This window comes from Oncorhynchus masou, chromosome 8 (assembly GCF_036934945.1).
Source record: "Oncorhynchus masou masou isolate Uvic2021 chromosome 8, UVic_Omas_1.1, whole genome shotgun sequence".
NCBI classification, from domain to species: Eukaryota; Metazoa; Chordata; class Actinopteri; order Salmoniformes; family Salmonidae; genus Oncorhynchus; species Oncorhynchus masou.
In genome coordinates this window covers 16,550,725-16,571,658 of record NC_088219.1, presented here as the reverse complement: position 1 = coordinate 16,571,658, position 20,934 = coordinate 16,550,725, and the positions used below count along the sequence as shown (strand labels likewise).

The following is a 20,934-nucleotide window of genomic DNA, read 5'->3' as shown; positions in this document are numbered from 1 at the left end:
GAAATTATTGTACAAGCTTCGCTGCTGAACCCGTGTTTTTACTTCATGCAAACCAAGGACAAAGTGCAACAACTCCTCACAACTTTACATATAGGATACATATTATTTGGTATGGTACACATTGAAAGCACCTTACAACGACTTATGATGAAAATTCACAGCTCACATGTAGATATGTGGGTCAGACGCTAGTAGGCCAGACACTTTTTTTACATGTAAAAACAGACGGCACACAAGTGTGGCTTTGAGCCCAATAGCTGCATTATTTGTTTGCCTTGTCATTGATTTTTCAACTCTTTACCTAGATGAGTTGAAATCAGCTAAATCTTAAGCAGGAATGGATGGATATTTTCTCACAGTCCCATGTTGAGTGTGCATATCCACAACTCTGTTCTTACTATGATACTGACTACAAGCTCACAACTCCTCCCCTCCCACCCAAGTCTTGCTCTCATAGGACACTAAAGACTGATACAGAGTCTCTCTTGTCTTCTTGGCTCCATTCTTGTCACTGCCCCTTTCTCCATACACCATCGACCCTCCCATCAGTTTCTCCACATAGTCACTGTTCTGGTGAAGGAAAAGAATATGATCCAAATGCTGGGGCCCCAGAATGGCCCTGTGTTGAGCAACAGTAGTCTCTCTAGGAGCAAAAGCTCTGTCTGCAGCCACAGCCGTAGTAGGAATAGCCAGAAATGTACGGGCAAGTCTGGCCACGGCAGGGAAGCGATGCTCCTTAGAGCGCCACCAGTGGAGAGGTGACAGGCTACGTTTGCACAAAGGCTCTGCAATGTAGTTCTCCAGCTGTTGGTGGATCTCAGGCATTCGCTCAGTGGGATCCTCTCCTAGCAGTATGTCGTACATGGTTTTGGCCACTGGGCTCACTTGATTATAGGAAGGGGGCTGCAGATGAACGATTGTTGACTGAGAGTTCATCAATCTCATAGTCACTCCCCTTTCCCTTCCCTCTTCGCCCTTATCACCTCCTTTATCACGCTCTCTGCTTATTTCCTCTGCCTCTATTTGCGCTTGAGTAGATAACAGTTCTTTAACCTTGTCGTGCAGCTTACTACGTGCATGTGGGCTGAGGAAGCGCAGCTCCTTAAACCTCGGGTCCAGGAATGAGGAGAGGACAGCAGGGCTGTCCAGTAAGGCCTCCTCTTCACCCAGTTTCCACTGTCGCTCCATTCCTGACTGCACGGTCTCCATGACTCCTCGAGCCACAGGGCAGCTGCTCTCGGCGATGTGTTGCCTTAGGACACGGAATACGCCATGCAGGCACGGCATAAGGGTGGAGATGGACACATTTATGTCCTCACTCAAAAAGGAGGCAGCGATGCGCATGGTCTTAAGAACTGGCACCAGCTCCTGGAGGAGACGCCACTGGTGGTCCACTAAATTTGGAGCAGCTTTCTGCTCCTCTAGAACCGAGCTCACCACCCATTTCAGCCCTAGCAGACTTTCACACATGTCGATAGTTGTTGCCCAGTGCCCTGGGTCATCCAGCGCCAGACAAGCACCGGCTTTATTAGCAGCTTCTGCTTTGTGGATCAGAGCGGCAGCAGCAGGTGTGTCATGCTGGAAATGTGAAATAATCCTGCGGGCCTCAGAAAGAGCCTGTCTGACAGGTTCCATCCATAGTCCTTCCTGGATGCAGAGTTTGAGGGCTTCCCCTGCACAGTGTAATGCTACCCAGCTCTCTGGGAGATCCTGAGGCGATTGCCCTGGTCCAGCAATTTGATTTTCTTTCTGAAGTCCCATATTCGCAGTCCCTCTGGCCTCTGAGGTCTTGGGAGTATCGTGCACAACACAGAAAACAGAGCTCTGGGGGAGATGGAAGTCAGAGAGAACTGCCTTTAGGGTGTCACCAAATTGAGTGAACCCACTTCCACAAGCCCTCTCTCTGATAACGGTCATGGGACGGGTCTGCAGCACACAACGGGCCAAGCGCCAGTCTTTGTCAATAAAATGTGCACTTACAGTTAAGAACACCCGGCCGCTTGCTCCCACCTCACAACCTGCTACTGACCTCCAGTATTCAGTGCAAAGTGTTATGCCACGTGGTGCCAGGCCAGACTGAAGACACTGCTGCAGTTGCAGTTTAAGAACATCATAGCGATGCCAAATAAGGCTGCCGAGCTGAGAGGGAGATGGCACTGGGTACTGTGGTTCTAAGCAGCTCAATAGAAGACGAAATCCCCTCTCCTCCACCACAGACAGTGGCTGCAAGTCCCTGTACACCACTTCTAATATTAGGTCAGTCAGGAACCCAGTTCGCTTATCATTGGATTCCTTGATACAAGTGCCACTGCGACTGCTATCACCAAAGTGGTTGTTCTCACTGTATAGTAATCCAGTATTTGAATTTGACGGTTCCAAATCTCGGCTGCAGACAGGGTTGGCATTGGCACCGCCTCCTACATCTGGGGGAGCACATGTGATTCGTGAACGTTTGGCCGTCCCATGTTCAGGAGATAAGTCAGCATCCTGCTGCTCCTCTTTTACAACTACGTGCAAATCAGGCTGGAACATGAATGTGTTGGCAGTAGTAGATGTAGTGGAGATGTTGCAGGGGAATCTGGGCTGGGCCATTGGCTGAAGTGATGTAGCTGGAATCGGTGCCAAGGCCACCACTGTGTTATGGAGTACAGGTGGACCATTGTCACGTATATTATGTTTGCGGACAAGGTGCTCCCTCATAGTCGTAGTGCTGTTGTGAAAAGACAACTGTCTCTTGCATATATTACACTCAACATACATCTCATTAAGCTGGATATAGTAATTCCAAACTGTAGACTTGCGTCTATCCAGAACCAGTCCTGGTGGTCCCCGATCCCCCCTTCTCCTCAAATTTGGTCCCAGACTGCTGGACAACGGGTACTCTCGGAAATCCATGTTAGAGTTGTCAGAGATCACTGGAATGCAAGATAAATACACATTTGTTCAATGTTAGGTGAATCTGTGACTAATTGCCATTTAACTACTTTAGCAATAACAACTAATTAATAAAGGGCACAGAAAACATGCACTAATTGTATGATACACCATAATGTTTGGCATGCATTTTGATTTCCTTTTCTATCTCAAAACGTGACTAAGGATCTCAAGATGTTCTCCTGACAGAAATATTTTCTCCACCAAAGAGTTAGAGGTCCCTTTGCACCTGCCCGGTCTGTCAGTTCAGACTAGGGTCCATTGATCTTTGATAATGGTATATTTCACCTGAGATGAACGACTATATCCAACTACTAATTATCTCGAGTCCTGAAAAATGTGATTATATACATTTTCTTTTTTTAAATGTATAACAAATATCGGAACTCCATCTGAATACCTCGATAAAATTACAGCGCCCGTAGATTCAAAATAAGGCCATCTCTATCAAACTAGAGACCTTTGAACGGGAACTGATCAAACACTTTGGGTTATAGTCAAAAGTGCATGCGCTGAGAAAAACGAGAAACATTCACATAACCAAATACAATTTCGACCAAATGAATGCATATGATCATGCAAAAATACCTGTGATTTCCGAGTCAGACTCTACATCCCCCCTAGGTGTAGCTTTAGTGACAAGAGGATGTTTTTTTCGCAAATGGTATTGCAAGCTTGTTTTGCTGCGGTGGTAGGAAAAGCTCTGTTCGCAATGGAAACAATAAACTATGCTTTTGTCTGTTAAGATTCCTTTCGCATCCAATTTAAAGCCAAAACTTCCATATAAACTTCCCTTGAGTGGTTTATAGCCTTCCATTGTTAGTAGTAATGGTCAATTATATAGATAACCTTTGCTAAAATGTCTCACAAAAGTACCATACCACCACGTGTTTTTATTACTGATCACCTGATTTTACACTTCCGGTTTCAGTGTGACGTGACGCGTAGTTAAACATAAATACATTTGACTGAGTTTACTGTTTTCTGCAGAGGACACCACGTACGATTTTCAGAGCTCACGAATAATAATTTGTTTTAAAAAGATGGATAATTCCGGGAAAGAGAAGGAGGCTTTGACTCTCATGGCCGAGGCTGATAAAAAGATGAAATCCTCACGAGGATTTGGGACGTTGTTCGGGTAAACTCAAACTGGCCTAGCCAACCTTTAGTAGCTATCGTTAGCGTGTTTGTTTTGTATTAGCTAACGTTCGCTACTTGTTCCAGATCCCATTTGTATTGCTTTTAATCTTTTTAAATCAATTTCTTATTAACACTTTGTTCTAGCTAGCTATTTGTGTAGGTAGCTATCAAGTAAACGCAATGACATTTATTTTAACATGAAAGTATGGAGCTGCGAAACACAATAAAAATTATTAAAATAATAACGTTATGTACAGTGACGATGACGTTAACTAACTAGCTATGTCACACACACACACCAAATGTTTAGCCACAGTCTCATCAGATTCCCTATTCAACTGTGGTCTACTGACAGTGTTGTCATGTCACTTTGCTGGCTCCACATGTTAAGTGGTTTAGCCAACTCCTCTTTTCTCCCCAAAATGTTTTTAAACAAGATGACAACAACAACACATCTCTGTTCCTTTTCTGTTTCATGAGTTAGTAGTTTTCCATCTTTTTTTTCTTCTTTTGCTTTTCTTTTTGAATTATTGTTATTCCATACTTAATAGTCTACGTATATATTATTATGATTTTATTTTATTTCCTATATATTTCTCTAGTTTTTGGAATCAAACGACGAAATTAGCGTCAAAACATTCCTTACATTAATTCCCTTACAATCAATCTCAAAAAAGGATTTGAGATTGATTGTAAGGAAAGTTAAAATATCGAGAATATCCCATAATTTGCCCCCTCCGCTTTCTTAATCATAAACTTTGTTAACAGCCAATTGGCAACAGATTTTCATGCTACTATTCAGAAATCCGCGTTAAAAACTATATGTTTCCCAACAGAGATGTTTCCATTAAATTGGACTTGTTGCAGGTAAAAGACTGCGCGATGACGTATTGCAAATAAAATATATTTTGCAGTTAAATTCCCATGTACGGAATAAAACATACACGTTAAATGGGTTTTCATCGCATTTTCCACTCTACTGATGGATATATCACACTTTTTTTGTTGCTTTATATAGTCTGCTATTGGAAAATGCGCTCAATCCCACAGCGCTATCGAGGGTTTTATTCTGGTGACGCTATAATCGATGTTTGGCTGCTATTTGACAAACATAAATAGTCGCTCTTTTGTCCATAATAATAATATCATGTAGGCTAAATGTGCACTCTAGCCAACAGTGCTGTTGGTTAGAAACATGTGCCAATATCAGAGTTGGCACACTCGCTATATATCGCAATATTGTTTGGAAACCAATTTAACTTGTATTTTTTATTCAGTACATGGGAATTTAACAGCAAAATATATTTTATGTGCACTACGTCATCACGCACAGACTTGTATACGCAACAAGTCAATTTGATGGGAACATCTCTGTTGGGAAAATGGGCATATTGTTTTTAAACGGATTTTTGAATATTTGCATAAAAATCTGTCCACAATTGGATGGGAAAAAATATCCGGAACACCTTTTTTTGTCTTGTTCCTTCATTGTCATGACCAACATGTTTTAATAGTGATATGTAGTATAAGATCTAAATATCATTTTCTGTCTTTTTCTCCAGAGGTTCATCTCGCAAGTATGAGGAAGCCTGTGACATATATGTGAGGGCAGCAAACATGTTCAAAATGGCCAAGAATTGGAGTGGTAAGATTTGGTTAGAATTGAATAGTGGACATTTAGAACTGTAAGGGGTGTGGTGTGTAACCAACATAATATCTTGGTTCATATTTTGTTCCAGCTGCTGGCAACGCATTCTCTCAAGCAGCACACCTTCATCTGCAGATGGACAACAAACTTGATGGAGCCATCAATTTCCTTGATGCAGGCAATGCTTTCAAAAAAGCAGACCCACAGGGTACATCCCGTTTTACTTTACACCCTGAAAAAAGATTACAGTTGCATTATCAAGATTATTGGGGTTATGGGACAGACATGCGTAAATGTTATTATATTCTCAAGGGTTGAAAAATGTATGCCACTGTATATGCCCTATTATAATGTAACTGGGTTTTTAATTGAATGTACTTTTTATCTCCACAGAAGCCATCAACTGCCTGAACCAAGCCATTGAAATTTACACAGACATGGTGAGAAGCTGGGAGTATTTCTGCATTCACTACACAGTGTAATAATAAAGAAGTAAATCTCAAGCCTGCTCAATGATAGACAATTGTGCCTAGTGTTCAGGAGCACTAGTTGTATGTATGTGTTGATTATTATTTCACTTCTTCTTGTCTGCAGGGCCGTTTCACCATCGCAGCCAAACACCACATATCTATTGCTGAGATCTACGAGAGTGAGCTATTAGATGTTGATAAGGCCAGTCACTCATAAGAGCCTAATAGAGAATGTGGTATCCTGTAATGTATTTCATATATTTAAAAAAAATGTATTTAACCTTTATTTAACTAGGCAAGTCAGTTAAGAACAAATTCTTATTTTCAATGACAGCCCACATCGGCCAAACCCCGATGACACTGGGCCAATTGTGCGCTGACCTATGGGACTCCCAGTCACGGCCGGTTGTGATATAGCCTGGATGTACTGTTTTCATAGATCTTTCGCACATATTTCAGCCTTTGATATCGTTGAGAGGCCAGGGAAAGTAAATGTGATTTTAATTTTTTTTTTAATCCACAGGCCATTTGTCACTATGAACAGGCAGCAGATTACTACAAAGGGGAAGAGTCAAAGAGGTATTTTAACCTTCTTGCATAATCCCTTATGGGATTTACTGGTGTATTCCATCCTAATTTTCATACCTTTTCTCTTGGTGTTGTGTAAATGTCTTTTGAACTGATGATTTACTTGTCAATCTAATTGTAGTGCTGCAAATAAATGCCTTCTGAAAGTTGCCACCTACACTGCCCAACTGGAACAGTACCAGAAAGCCATTGACATTTATGAACAGGTGTGTATTAACTCATGGACATTGCATTCAGAAAATATTCAGACCCCTTGACTTTTTCTCCACATTTTGTTACGTTACAGCTTTATTTGAAAACCTATTGAATTGTTTTCCCCCCACATCAATCTACACACCATACCCCATAATAACAAAGTGAAAACAGGTTTTTAGAAATAATTTATTTACATAAGTATTCAGACCCTTTGCTATGAGACTTGAAATTGAGCTCGGGTGCATCCTGTTTCCATTGATCATCCTTGAGATGTTTCAACAACTTGAATGGAGTCCACCTGTGGTAAATTCAATTGATTGGTCATGATTTGGAAAGGCACACACCTGTCTATGTAAAGTCCCTCAGTTGACATTGCATGTCAGAGCAAAGACCAAGCCATGAGGTCAAAGGATTTGTCTGTAGAGCTCTGAGAGAGGATTGTGTCGTGGCACAGATCTGGAGAATGGTAGCAAAATATTTCTGCAGTATTGAAGGCCCCCAAGAACACAGTGGCTTCCATCATTCTTAAATGGAAGAAGTTTGTAACCACCAGGAATCTTCCTAGAGCTGACCGCCTGGGAAAACTGAGCAATTGTGGGAGAATGGTCTTGGTCTGACAGAGCTCCAGAAGGAGAACCTTCCAGAAGGACAACCATCTATGCACTACTCCATCTTTATGGTAGTGGCCAGATGGAAACCACTCCTCAGTAAAAGGCACATGACAGTCCACTTGGAGTTTGCCAAAAGGCACCTAAAGGACACTCACCATGAGAAACAAGATCAAATCAAATTGTATTTGTTATATGCGGTAAATACTACCTTACCGTGAAATGCTTACTTACAAGCCCTTAACCAACAATGCAGTTCAAGAAATAGAGTTAAGAAAATATTTACTAAATTAACTAAAGTGAATTTTTTAAATTTTATTTTATTTTTAATTACATAACAATATTGAGGCTATATGCGGGGGTACAATTTAGTGGAGGTAATTTGTAAAGTGACTATGCATAGATAATAAACAGTGAGTAGCAGCAGTGCAAAAACAAAGAGGGGGGGTCTCAATGTAAATAACCTGGGTGGCCATTTGATTGAATTGTTCAGCAGTCTTATGGCTTGGGGGTAGAAGCTGTTAAGGAGCCTTTTGGTCCTAGACTTGGCTCTCTGGTAGCAGAGAGAAGAGTCTGACTGGTGACTGGAGTCTTTGACAATATTTTGGGCCTTCCTCTGACACCGCCTAGTATATAGGTCCTGGATGTCAGGAATCTTGGCCCCAATGATTTACTGGGCTGTACCTACTACCCTCTAGCGCCTTACAGTCAGATGCCGAGCAGTTGCCATACAGGCGGTGATAGAAATGGACAGGATGTTCTCGATGGTGCAGCTGTAGAAGTTTTTGAGGATCTGGAAACCCATGCCAAATCTTTTCAGTCTCCTGAGGGAGAAAAGGTGTGGTCGTGCCCTCTTCACGACTGTCTTGGTGTGTTTGGACCATGATAGTTCATTGGTGATGTGGACACTAAGGAACTTAATTTTAGACCCGCTCCCCTTCAGCCCTGTTGATGTTAATGGGGGCTTGTTTGGCCCTCCTTTTCCACGTTCAGCTCCTTTATCTTGCTCACATTGAGGGAGATGTTGTTGTCCTGGCACCAGACTGCCAGGTCTGACTTCCTCCCTATAGGCTGTCTCATCATTGTCGGTGATCAGGCCTACCACTGTTGTGTCGTCAGCAAACTTAATGATGGTGTTGGAGTCGTGCTTGGCCACACAGTCGTGGGTGAACAGGGCGTACAGGAGGGGACTAAGCACCCACCCCTGAGGGGCCCCATTGTTGAGGATTAGTGTGGCAGATGTGTTGTTGCCTACCCTTACCACCTGGGGTCAGCCCATCAGGAAGTCCAGGATCCAGTTGGAGAGGGAGGTGCTTAATCCCAGGGTCCTTTGCTTAATGATGATCTATATTTGTGGGCACAATGGTGTTGAGCTGTAGTCAATGAAAAGCATTCTCACATGGGTGTTCCTTTTGTGCAGGTGGGAAAGGGCAGTGTGAAGTGCAATAGAGATGGCATCATCTGTGGATCTGTTAGGGCAGTATGCGAATTGGAGTGGGTCTAGTGTTTCCAGCATGATGGTGTTGATGTGAGCCATGACCAGCCTTTCAAAGCACTTCATGGCTACCGACTTGAGTGCTACTGGCGGTAATAATTTAAGCAGGTTACCTTCGCTTTCTTGGGTACAGGGATTATGGTGGTCTGTTTGAAACATGTAGGTATTACAGACTTAGACAGGGAGAGGTTGAAAATGACAGTGAGGAAACTTGCCAGTTGGTCCACGCATGCTTTGAGTACACATCCTGGTAATCCATCTGGCCCTCGGCGTTGTGAATGATGACCTGTTTAAAGGTGTTACTCACATCAGCCACGGAGAGCGTGATTACACAGTCTTCTGGAACATCTGGTGCTCTCATGCATGCCTCAGTTTTGCTTGCCTCAAAGCAAGCAAAACAAGGCATTTGGCTTGTCTGGTAGGCTCGCAGCTCGCTGCTGGGTTTCCCTTTGTAGTCTATAATATTTTTCAAGCCCTGCCACATCCGATGAGTGTCAGAGCCATTGTAGTAGGATTCAATCTTAGTCCTGTGTTGACACTTTGCCGGTTTGATGGTTCGTCTGAGGGTATTTTGGGATTTCTTTATAAGCGTCCGGATTAGTGTCCCGCTCCTTGAAAGCGGCAGCTCTAGCCTTCAGCTCGGTGCGGATGTTGTCTGTAATCCATTGCTTCTGGTTGGGACATGTATGTAGTACAGTCACTGTGTGGACGACGTCGATGCACTTATTGACGAAGCCGGTGACTGAGGTGGTATATTCCTCAATGCCATTGGATGAATCCTGGAACATATTCCAGTCTGTGCTAGCAAAACAGTCCTGTAGCGTAGAATCCGCATCATCCGACCACCATTTTTGATTGAGTCACTGGTAATTCCTGCTTTAGTTTTTGCTCGTAAGCAGGAATCAGGAGGATAGGATTATGGTCAGATTTGCCAAATGGAGGGCAAGGGAGAGTTTTGTACGTGTCTATTTGTGGAGTAAAGGTGTTCTAGAGTTTTTTTTTTTTTTTTTCCTCTGGTTGTACATGTGACATGCTGGTAGAAATGAGGTAAAACAGATTTAAGTTTGCCTGCATTAAAGTCCCCGGCCGCTAGGAGAACCACTTCTGGATGAGCATTTTCTTGTTTGCTTATTGCCTTATACAGCTCGTTGAGTGCGATCTTAGTGCCACCATCGGTTTGTGGTGGTTAAGTGGCTACGAATAATATAGATAAGAACTCTCTTGGTAGATGGTGTGGTCTACAACTTATCATGAGGTATTTTTCATTCAAGGGATTTTCATTTTGACTATTTTCTACATTGTAGAATAATTGTGAAGCCATCAAAAATATTAAATAACACATGGAATCATGTTGTAACCAAAAAAAGTGTTAATCAAATCATTTTGATATTCTTAAAATAGCCACCCTTTGCCTTGATGACAGCTTTGCACACTCTTGGCATTTCTCTCAACCAGCTTCATGAGGTAGCCACCTGGAATGCATTTCAATTAACAGGTGTGCCTTGTTAAAAGTTCATTTGTGGAATTGCTTTCCTTCTTAATGAGTCTGAGCCAATCAGTTCTGTTGTGACAAGGTAGGGGTGGTATACAGAAGATAGCCCTATTTGGTAAAATACCAGGTCCATATTATGGCAAGAACAGCTGAAATAAGCGAAGAGAACGACAGTCCATCATTCCTTTGAAAGTTTCTTCAAGTGCAGTCGCAAAAGCTATCAAGCGCTATGATGAAACTGGCTCTCATGAGGACTGCCACAGGAATGGAAGACCCAGAGTTACCTCTGCTGCAGAGGATAAGTTCGTTGGAGTTACCAGCCTCAGAAATTGCAGCCCAAATAAATGCTTCAGAGTTCAAGTAACAGACACAGCTCACCATGTGAATTAGGCCTTCATGGTTGAATTACTGCAAAGAAACCACTACTAAAATACACCAATAAGAAGGAAAGACTTGCTTGGGCCAAGTATTACGAGCAATGGACATTTAGACTGGTGGAAATTTGTCCTTTTGGTCTAGAATCCAAATTGGAGATTTTTGGTTCCAACCGCTGTGTCTTTGTGAGACGGTGTGGGTGAACGAATGATCTCCGCATGTGTGGTTCCCACCCTTAAGCATGGAGGAGGAGGTGGTGTTATGGTGTGAGGGTGCTTTGCTGGTGACACGGTCTGTGATTTATTTAGAATTCAAGGCACGCCATCCAGTTTGGGCTTAGTGGTACGATCATTTATTTTTCAACAGGACAATGACCCAACTCACCTCCAGGCTGTGTAAGGGCTATTTTACCAAGAAGGAGAGTGATGGAGTGCTGCATCAGATGACCAGGCCTCCACAACCCAACCTCAACGAAATTGAGATGCTTTGGAATGAGTCGGACTGCAGAGGTTAAGGAAAAGCAGCCAACAAGTGCTCAGCATTTGTGGGAACTCCAAAACTGTTGGAAAAGTATTCCAGGTGAAGCTTGTTGAGAGAATGCCAAGAGTGTGTAAGGGTGGCTATTTGAAGAATCTCAAATATAAAATATATTTTAATTTATTTAACACATGATTTCATAGTTTCAATGTCTTCACAATTATTCCAAATAGTAAAAATAAAGGAAAACCCATGAATGAGTAGGTGTTGTAAAACTTTTGACTGGTAGCGTATAAGCTCTGTCCTGATGATGTCAGCCACGTCTTTTATTTTACTTTTATGTAATGTCCGGTTGGTTGGATAGTCTTAATTGGAGATCGCCCAGTTTGTTTTCAAATGATGGCACATTGGCCAATAATACGGAGGGAAGTGATGGTTTACCCACTCATCTGTAAATTCTTACAAGGCACCCTGCCCTCCTCCCCCTTTTCCTCTATCTTTTCTTCACGCTGATGAGGGGAATTTGGGCCTTGTCTTGACAAGAAAATTATCTTTGTCCAGTTCGAGGTGAGCAATCGCTGTTCTGATGTCTAGAAGCTCTTTTCGGTCATTATAGATGGCAGCATCAACATTTATGTACAAAAGGAGTTACAAACAATGTGAAAATACAGAAATAGCCCATTTTGTTTAGGAGCCCGTAAAATGCAAAGGCTGTAACGTAAAAAAAATGTGGAAAAGTCCAGGTCGGAATACTTTCCGAATGCACTATATATTATGGTGATTATGGCTTTCCCAATTACCTCATTATGAGTTTGTTTTGTGTAATTCCTAGATCGGAACATATGCAATGGACAGCGTCCTGTTGAAGTATGGCGCTAAAGACCACTTCTTCAAAGCAGCTCTTTGTCACTTCTGTGTGGACATGCTTAATGCAAGGGTGAGCTTTTTATTTCTGTATACCTACATCACACAGCCTCTATGTACTAGTTTTGACCCTGTTCATATCTGTTGTCTACCAACAGCTGTCTGTACAGAGATATGAGGATATGTTTCCAGCCTTCTCAGACGCTAGAGAGTGCAAACTGGTTAAGGTAAGTCTGTGTTTCAAAGTTAAACAGCTCATTAAATGGCTTTTTATCTGAGTGGATACTTAATATAACATTTATGGTTATTTGTAGTAGAAACCTAAAATAAAACATGGCATTTCCTGAGTGTTGTATTGTTTATTTTAACAGAAACTTCTAGATGCATATGAGGAGCAGGATGTTGACGCATTCACTGATGCGGTAGGTTTTTCTTATACTTGCCATTCCCATGATAACTGAATTATGTTTGTCTATTAATTTCTACTTCTCTTAACAGGTGAAGGACTTTGACTCCATCTCAAGATTGGATCAGTGGAACACTACTATGTTACTTAGGATAAAGAAACAAATACAGGATGATGAGAGCGACCTTCGCTAATCCCCTCCCCTCTACTAATCATCATCATCATCTCCCTCACTACTCCTGGAACTTTATCACATCACATTCCTGAATAACTTACCAATCTTACATTTTTCTCTCTGAGTGGTTTCATCCTTTAATCATTGAACCCTTTAGTATTTCATAACTGTCTACCCACTTATCAATCTGTGTGATGTGTTGTCAAGCAATATGGGTCCTGGCCCAGACCCCAAAGAACTACTGGCTAAAACCTGTGTAGAATAGCACCAGGTAGATAAAGGTGTAGCCTACTGTACTAGCTAGCCCATCAAATGAGGTGGATAATAACTTTGTTGTAGTTTATTTCTGTTGTGTTGTTTTCTGTAATAGTACCACCACACAACTGTCTTAAGTGTTAATGGTTTCAGGTCATTTCTGACCTGGACATTTCCAGAGGCAACAGTATATTCTACTAGAACATACAGTATATGTCTTAAATTGGTTAGTTCATTAAAAATAGTGTTTGTCATTGAGGCTTCTACTTTAAAATATATTGGTCATTGCTCAATTATGCTGCTGTTGTTACACCCAGTAGCAAAGTCTCGTCAACCAAAAATGTGTTAGTTGCTATCTTATATTGAATTAAGACTTTGGAAGAGATGGAACACATGTTTTTAACTCTGAGTATAATTATTTCAGTGGGTCTACTAGGAGCCATTCCCCTTTTAATCATTATTTCTTGATCTCTGAACTGTGAACATTTTGAATTTTGTTTTATTATTATACTGTAGATACTATTTTTGTTGTCATTCCAAAGGAGATCTCTTAATTCTTCCACAGGAAGCTGGATTACCTCAGTGCTATTGGCAGAACTAGGATGATTCCATGGATTAACCTGTATTATCCCATGTCTTTATTTCACAGCTTGATTAAACATTTGGTTTTCTGGCTTGATTAATAACAGGTAACATGTTGTACATTAATGTATTACTCAAACAGCTGTATTACACAGCTACAGATGACTGTGATTGAAGGATGTGCAAGTTTGCAGTGAAACAAAAGCAGTTCATTATCCATATAATTGTCTGCCTCATTTGATCTACAGAATGGATTTTAACCTAATTCACTGGGATGACAGATTAATCAAATATGAATTAGATTTGACCTCAGACTTGTATTGCATTACATGTTTTGTTGTAATGCAAAATTAATTTTAAAAATGATGTATTGTTCTTATTCTCTGTAGTTTCTGTCATGCTCATTTATGGTTAGAGATATCTTATTGAAGGAACACCCCACACATTCTGACAGGTCTTATCATTGAGGTAATGAGTTCCTTGTCTGCTTCATATTGAAACTAATAAACAGTGAAGTCTGCCATGCTAACACATCTGACTACGCTCTGATATCCAAGAAAGATTATTCAACAAAAAGATGTGAATTAAATGCACAATTTTCTCAGTTCATCTTCAAAAACAGCTTTGTGATTGTAAAAAAAGAAGAAGAAAAAGAGGCATGGGACATTGCTCTGCGAATTGTTAAATTTGTGCTTTCTTGACAAATTATGGCTTTAGTCAACATTCCATTTTGTAATGTAGTGTCTGTTTCCTACAAAGTCTTCCTCAATCATCATCATCCTCCTCTTCATCTCCACCCAGGCCCTCTGTCTCATCTTGGGCAGCCTTCTGCTCCTCCATGGCTTCTTTCAGGGTCTGCTCTTCCTCCAGACTGGGGTCCAGGGCCTCTGTAATCTCTGGCCCGCTGTTGTATTCTCGCTGGGGCATTGTTGGAAAAGTTGGGGTGTAGGCTTCCCCTGCAAATTTCAGGCCCCAGCCAAAGTATATGTTCTCAAACTTCCTAAATTAGGAAACAACAAAAACATGTATTTGATTGGGGATGTTGTCTATGCCACAGTTACAACAACATATAACAAAACACTCCCTGAATAACATTCAGAAAATAAAGAACCCAAACTTACTTTCCACTGGCATAGGCATAAGCCCCTGGCCAGAGGTTGGAGCGTAGCACTGCAATAGCAAACTGAGAGATGAGGGTGGAGGACATCTTGGAGCTCCAGGGAGGGGTGGTGGTAATCTCTGAAATGCACATACAAGCAAACAGTCAAAATTGGTTTAATACATAAAATGTTTTATAACAGACAACATGCTACCAGAATCGAGTGAAAATGTCTCCACCTTATCCTAGGCCAACACAGACTAGAATATACTGACCTGCATCCTCAGAGAGTGGTGTGAGGAGGGGTGGGCCCACCTCTGGCTCAGGCTCATCAGCCTCCTCCTTCACCTCTTCATCTGCTTCCTCCTCAAAGTCATCTTCAGGCTTCTCAGCCAGGTTCACCCACACACAGCGACCCTATGAGAGGCCATATGATCATTTACAGGGCAAAAAAAAATATGGTCTGGAGTATAGCTGAAAATGGCTGATCAAAATCATGCAGAAAAAAAATGAATGTTTTTGAGTCAGAATTACCTGTTGGAGAATGTGCTGGACATGATGCACCCAGGTGGATAGAGATTCTGCCATTTCAGGTACAGGAATACCCTCAAAGTCAGGATTCTCTTCAAAGCTGTCCCGGGCTCCCTCCTCTTCCTCCTCACCTTCCTCCTCTCCAAACTGATAGAACCCGAGGGGACTGACCTGTGTGCCGGCAGAGATGCGAGCAATTTGGGCTCGCAAATAGTTGGCCTCATTGCCAGGGAAAGGAGGATAGCTGACGATGGGGGCATCCAGTCTCCCTGTGAAGAATTTGCGGATGTGGCGCGCAGCTGTAATCTGGGTAGGAGTGACAGTGGGCAGCCTCATCCAGCGAAGGCCAGACTCTCTGCACACAAAGTAAGTGAATTTGTTCACACCTGTGCGGTTGTCCTCCTTTGGCACCACAGGTGGCGGCTTGAAAGTGGATCTTGGGAGTGTATCAATCTAAAAAGCAAAGTCATTATACATTTTTCATAAAAGAAGAAACGTAATATGAAAGCAACATAGTCAGACAGGTTTTTTCAGTAACTCACTACTTCCACCACCTCAGCTTCCTCGTCATCATCCCGAGGTTCTCCTTCTGCGTCTTCCTCTGTTTCCTCATTAATCCCTTCCTCCTCATCTCTGTACTCACCCTCAGCAACAAGATAGTTGCCCTCAGTGCCCAGGATTTTACCCCAGAGTCGGCAGCGTGCTAGTGGTTGGGAATTTACCAACTGCTTGAGTGCCAGGAAAACCCTCAGCGTCTCCTCTCTGCCCAGTCCCACTCCAGCCTGCTCCAGTAAGAAGCCAACTTCACTCACATTGGGCAGCGGTGTTTCTACCTAATGAGACATAGGCACATTGAAATAATTATTGATCACACTATAAAACTTGCTCATCCAATCCCCAGATCAGTCTTGGTAAAGTGAATGTGCAAGGACCACTGTCTTATTTGTTTTCTTACCAGTGACCTGATTTTGTAAAAGAAAATGAGGGGTGTCACTGGGCAGATATATATAAAAAGCATTGGAATGGAACTATATTTTACTATCAATTTTCACTATAGCACTTATCAGGGCCGGTCCTTGCTGTTCTGCCAGACCAATGCTGCCAGAAACCTGGAATAGTCCCTTTAAGCAAAATGAAAGGTGAAAATATATTTTCTGTATGTTTAAAATACATATTTTTTTCCAGGACGTTGAAAAGGCATCTTTTTCGGACGTTGAAAAATACGAATTTTCCGGATGTTGGAATCAGGTTCGTTTTGGGTTCTGAATGAAAGTTAAAAATACTTATTTTCCGGATGTTGAAAAACGCATTTTCCTGACATCCGGAAAATACATATTTTCAACGTTTAAATCAGGCAAATGTTTGGTTCTGAATGCAAGTTGAAAATAAGTAATTTATAGACATCTGTTTGGGCCAAATCAAGGCTGGTCCAGCCTGGACAAAATCACCAAAAATAGACCTCTATGATTGGTCAATGTCTGGTTCAGATTTGGACCGAACCAAAAATCAATGACCGTGGGCATGGAAATAAAGGCCAGTCTGGACCACACATCGACGTCTATGACTGGTTCAGATTTGTTCCGGACCGGACCAAAAACCAATCTCTGTGGATATGGAAATCAAGGCCGGTCCGTAACTGCACCAAAAAAAAGACACCGAAAGGAGTCGCCCGGCCGTGCTTACTAAGGTGTAGCCCACAGTGTTGCCTGAAATTCAAATGATGAATTCCCATCTGTGGTAAGCCTACCGTTTGTAAAACACAAAAAAGAAGTCCAAAAAACGTCGGTGCTTACTGGGGTGTAGCCTACCGTTTCGGCCCGCAATTTAATTTTATGAATGCCCATCCATGTGGTACAGGCTCAGCATTTGTAAAACAGGCCATTACATCGCCTTTATTAGTCCTGATTCCTGTGACAAATCAATTTGGCTATTTAAGCTCTGAATATCTGCTACCAAACGTTATAAGGAGTTATAGTGAGTCTATTCGCTATTTGTTTACATAGCGAGAAATGCAGAATAATTTTATTTTTCGTTATGATCAGCTTGTCAAGAATTTATGGATACAAACAGGAAACCACACTGATCGTGACAATGGGGTGGAACTCAAGGACAACAGTTGTCATTGTCCATTCCATATTGTCCATTTTACTTTGACCTGTGCTGTTTTTAGGGTATGTTGTTTGTTAAAATGACATCGCTTTTTTTATTTGATTGAGTGCCATTTAGGTTAGGCTATTTGATCTGAAAAACCTGCATGATGTAAAATGTGTCTCATTACATTGTCATACATTTTTATCTCCAGCATGTAGGGTAATGAAAAGGTCACAAACTATTTCTACCATATCCTATATCTGCTACATGATTTATGTTAGATTTTTGACGGAACGTTGGTGGAGCGCTGCAGCGCTGCATCGCTCCAACAGCACCCTGGAGAGGCGCGCTTGGAATGGACAAGCGGTCACGGCTTGTCACAGGGCGACATCAGCGCACACCTAAAAAGCCATATGCCACTTTTTGAGAGAAATTGTCATTATTTTTTTTGACAGAATTATGTCATAAAATGCCACCATAGGCGGCTGCCCGTGCCCAATGAGCGGACCGACAGTGAGTACTTTCAAGTAACGTAAACTCACCCCATTCAGTTCAAATGTGCGCAACCGCAACATTCAAACGAGGCAACAAAGAAACTAATGGGATTGTAGCGACTGTGTTGAAGTCAAAATCGGGGGTGTGAACTAGGTTTCTATTCAAGAGTTGATCGTCATGGTAATGGCTCTATAGTATTGGAGAAAAGTTGAAAAAACGGACCCTCCGTTACATCGGGACGTGTCATGTCGTAACGTACAGTACGCATAAAGCAACTATTTCTGTCTTACAATCTCTCTCCACCAGGTGTAGCACTTCTATCACCATTTAAAAACAAGAAACGGACAGTGACAGGGGTATACCTAGTCATTTTTTCGTCATCATTGTATGCGATCATCATTCTCAAAGCCGCTGTTTACTTCTAAGATCACTTTAGCACCGCCCTAAAACCTTCAAATAGGTATGTAATGACACATTATATAAACTCTTTATGGTGTTTTATTTACATTTTAGAGGCGATAAGTTGGGCAGATCGAGTGAAAAAAAGCCATTTTCCCACACATCTCTCCTTCTCACCATCACGCATTAGTTTCGCTTCCCCACCCGCCATTTTTAAAAAGACCCGACGGGGCTCATTGCCTGCTTGAATTATGCAGAAAGGGGCAACGTTTAGGTCATGTAATTGATTTCGTTGGAAAGGGGATAAATTGTGCTTTACAATGGTATTGACATTACAGTTGATCTGGAAGTATTACGTTTTTGGGGCGCTAAAATAAGGGAAATTGTACGGACCAAGGCGATGTACGAGTTTAAGTTACTTGTATTAATTATAACACAAAAATGTATTACCCCTCTATCGTTTTATTAATCTTTGCCTATTTAGTAATTTTTGAATTACCTATGCTGTTGGACGCACTTTCTGACCATGGGCAAGGTTGATCATGCGGTGGTTACAATGTATCACTAACCAAACGTTCTCATAGAAGGTCGGCTGCAAAGCCGCTGGAGCAAACGAGTTGGGTACAGGGATATACAGTATTTTTACATGCGAATACAGCGTTTTATTATTGATAGGCTGGCTATATCAGCCTCAATTTAACTTCATAGTTGCTTTTTTCTTTCTGAGGACTAACCAGGGACATTTCCGGGGACAGCTCTGGACAGGACACCTAAATCGGGGTCGTCACTGGTTACCACAGCCACAAAGAGTTATTTCTAAAATGTATCTTAAAATCTAATTTTAAACCAAACCCCTCTGCTAACCGTATGCCTAACCATAACCTTAAATTAAGATCAAAAAGTACATTTTTTTCCCTCAATTTTTTTACAATATAGACATTGTGGCTGTGGTAAATAGTGTGTTCAGTTTACTGAACAACACGTTTTCCCAAAAACGTTCCTGAACAGGCTTTGAGATACTTTTGGTCATGTAGTGTATGTGGTCACCTGCCCATTTAACATATCATTCCAAAATCATGGGCATTATTATGGAGTTGGTCCTTGCCTTTGTTCCTATAAAAGCCCCCACTCTTCTGGGAAGGCTTTCCACTAGATGTTGGAATATTGCTGAGGGAACTTGCTTCCATTCAGCCACAAGAGCATTAGTGAGGTCTGGCTCGCAGTCTGCATTCCAATTCATCCCAAAGGTGTTTGATGGGGTTGAGGTCAGGGCTATGTGCAGGCCAGTCAAGTTCTTCCACACCGATCTCGACAAACCATTTCTATATGGACCTTGCTTTGTGCACGGGGGCATTGTCATGCTGAAATAGGAAAGGGCCTTCCCCAAACCGCTGCCACAAAGTTGGAAGCACAGAATCGTCTAGAATGCCAATGTATGCTGTAGGGTTAAGATTTCCCTTCACTGGAACTAAGGGGCCTAGCCTGAACCATGAAAAAAATTCCCAGAACATTATTCCTCCTCCAACAAACTTCACAGTTGGCACTATGCATTCAGGCAGGTAGCGTTCTCCTGGAATCCTCCAAATTCATCCATCACTCTCAGATGGTGAAGCGTGACTCATCACTCCAGAGGACATGTTTCCACTGCTCAAGAGATTGCATGACTGTGTGCTCAAATCTATACACCTGGCTGCAACGGGTGTGGCTGAAATAGCTGAATCCACTAATTTGAAGGGGTGTCCACATACTTTTTGTATATATTGTGTGTTTGTTTTTCAACAGGTCATTCAGTACTGCAGCGTTTCCGTTCAATTGAACGCTCTATTACATTTCTGGTACTGAACGTAGCCCTGGCCACCTTACCTCTTGGTCACCATCATCACCCCCTCCCCGTGAAAACAGCAACATCTGCTGCTCAGCCAGGAGCTGTGCAGCAGGCGACGGATGTATGTCTCTCAATGTGCTCTGCTCGTCCAGCAGCAATCCCCGCTTCACCTCATGGCTCATGTCTTCAATTACGTCAACCACATTTTCTGGGCGCTCATCCATCACCTTGGTCAGTACCCGTGCAAAATGGTCATAGCTGGAAAGGTTGGAGAAGTGTCATACTTTACTTACACGCTAGCATCACCCATCCACCCTGGCAATCATACAAATACTCACAGGTTGAGGTTACTTTTTGTACTATTTTTTAGCATAAAGGCCTTGAAGCAGATCGATGTCTGCTCCCTTTGATTGTTCAGTGGTGCTCCCTCTGACTCCATATTTCTTTCGTTCCCAACAACACAACAGAAAACGGTCCTGTTGTGAAAACTCGCTAACACCCAGTACGCCACAGTGTCGCGGTTAAGTTTAGGTTGTTTATCATGCGTCAAAATCAAAACTTTTCCAAAACATTAAAAAGGCCAATTATACAGATAGCTTTTGAAAGTTGCTATTCAAGTTCCTTACCAGAAAGTCCACGTTACCAGCGGCCTGTTTCTAGGGTAAACAATACTGTTGCTGTGGTACTTCATGCATAGAATGTCCACCAGTCGCAGCATATCCTCCACTCCTAACTAACAGTCTTTAAAAATGTAATGACATGCAGGATCTTGCTGCAGGTTGTCTCAATC

General features: G+C 42.1%; 3 protein-coding genes across 5 annotated transcripts; 1 reads left to right on the top strand and 2 right to left on the bottom strand.

Moving 5' to 3' along the window:
* Positions 1-17: 17 nt before the first annotated feature.
* On the bottom strand, positions 18-3,822 carry si:dkeyp-117b8.4 (E3 SUMO-protein ligase ZBED1). Of its 2 annotated transcripts, none has more exons than XM_064971685.1 (2): positions 3,523-3,822; positions 18-2,915 (listed from the first exon to the last, which is right to left on the bottom strand). In XM_064971685.1, exons 1-2 carry the CDS (start codon positions 3,749-3,751, stop codon positions 418-420), a joined length of 2,727 nt encoding a protein of 908 aa, XP_064827757.1. In that variant the 5' UTR covers positions 3,752-3,822; the 3' UTR covers positions 18-417. The 2 variants fall into 2 exon arrangements, with proteins under 2 accessions (XP_064827757.1, XP_064827758.1); XM_064971686.1 differs by lacking the exon at positions 3,523-3,822 and adding an exon at positions 3,335-3,385.
* A 26-nt stretch (positions 3,823-3,848) lies between these two features.
* On the top strand, positions 3,849-13,815 carry napaa (N-ethylmaleimide-sensitive factor attachment protein, alpha a). Its single transcript, XM_064971691.1, has 11 exons — positions 3,849-4,072; positions 5,637-5,719; positions 5,814-5,930; positions 6,116-6,162; positions 6,317-6,394; positions 6,716-6,771; positions 6,902-6,986; positions 12,255-12,359; positions 12,445-12,513; positions 12,658-12,708; positions 12,785-13,815. The coding sequence occupies exons 1-11, from the start codon at positions 3,978-3,980 to the stop codon at positions 12,884-12,886; spliced, it is 888 nt and encodes a 295-aa protein (XP_064827763.1). The 5' UTR covers positions 3,849-3,977; the 3' UTR covers positions 12,887-13,815.
* Positions 13,816-14,270: 455 nt separating this feature from the next.
* Positions 14,271-20,802, bottom strand: rsph4a (radial spoke head component 4A). 2 transcript variants are annotated; one of them, XM_064971689.1, is made up of 8 exons: positions 20,771-20,802; positions 20,483-20,587; positions 20,183-20,402; positions 15,877-16,167; positions 15,338-15,787; positions 15,079-15,220; positions 14,826-14,943; positions 14,271-14,704 (listed from the first exon to the last, which is right to left on the bottom strand). In XM_064971689.1, exons 2-8 carry the CDS (start codon positions 20,581-20,583, stop codon positions 14,470-14,472), a joined length of 1,557 nt encoding a protein of 518 aa, XP_064827761.1. In that variant the 5' UTR covers positions 20,584-20,587; positions 20,771-20,802; the 3' UTR covers positions 14,271-14,469. The 2 variants fall into 2 exon arrangements, with proteins under 2 accessions (XP_064827761.1, XP_064827760.1); XM_064971688.1 differs by having other exon boundaries at positions 20,483-20,796.
* Positions 20,803-20,934: the final 132 nt, after the last annotated feature.

What these genes read in the sequence shown, in the direction of transcription:
- napaa (XM_064971691.1), top strand. Translation starts at nt 3,978, where the DNA reads ATGGATAATTCCGGGAAAGAGAAGGAGGCTTTGACTCTCATGGCCGAG. An exon ending in CAAAAAAGCAGACCCACAGG is followed by an intron (nt 5,931 to 6,115) that starts GTACATCCCGTT and finishes TTATCTCCACAG; the next exon opens with AAGCCATCAACTGCCTGAAC. An exon ending in AGCTATTAGATGTTGATAAG is followed by an intron (nt 6,395 to 6,715) that starts GCCAGTCACTCA and finishes TTTAATCCACAG; the next exon opens with GCCATTTGTCACTATGAACA.
- si:dkeyp-117b8.4 (XM_064971685.1), bottom strand. Translation starts at nt 3,751, where the DNA reads ATGGAAGGCTATAAACCACTCAAGGGAAGTTTATATGGAAGTTTTGGC. An exon ending in GTCTGACTCGGAAATCACAG is followed by an intron (nt 2,916 to 3,522) that starts GTATTTTTGCAT and finishes CTTGCATTCCAG; the next exon opens with TGATCTCTGACAACTCTAAC.
- rsph4a (XM_064971689.1), bottom strand. Translation starts at nt 20,583, where the DNA reads ATGGAGTCAGAGGGAGCACCACTGAACAATCAAAGGGAGCAGACATCG. An exon ending in ACAAAAAGTAACCTCAACCT is followed by an intron (nt 20,403 to 20,482) that starts GTGAGTATTTGT and finishes CAACCTTTCCAG; the next exon opens with CTATGACCATTTTGCACGGG. An exon ending in TATGCCTATGCCAGTGGAAA is followed by an intron (nt 14,705 to 14,825) that starts GTAAGTTTGGGT and finishes TTCCTAATTTAG; the next exon opens with GAAGTTTGAGAACATATACT.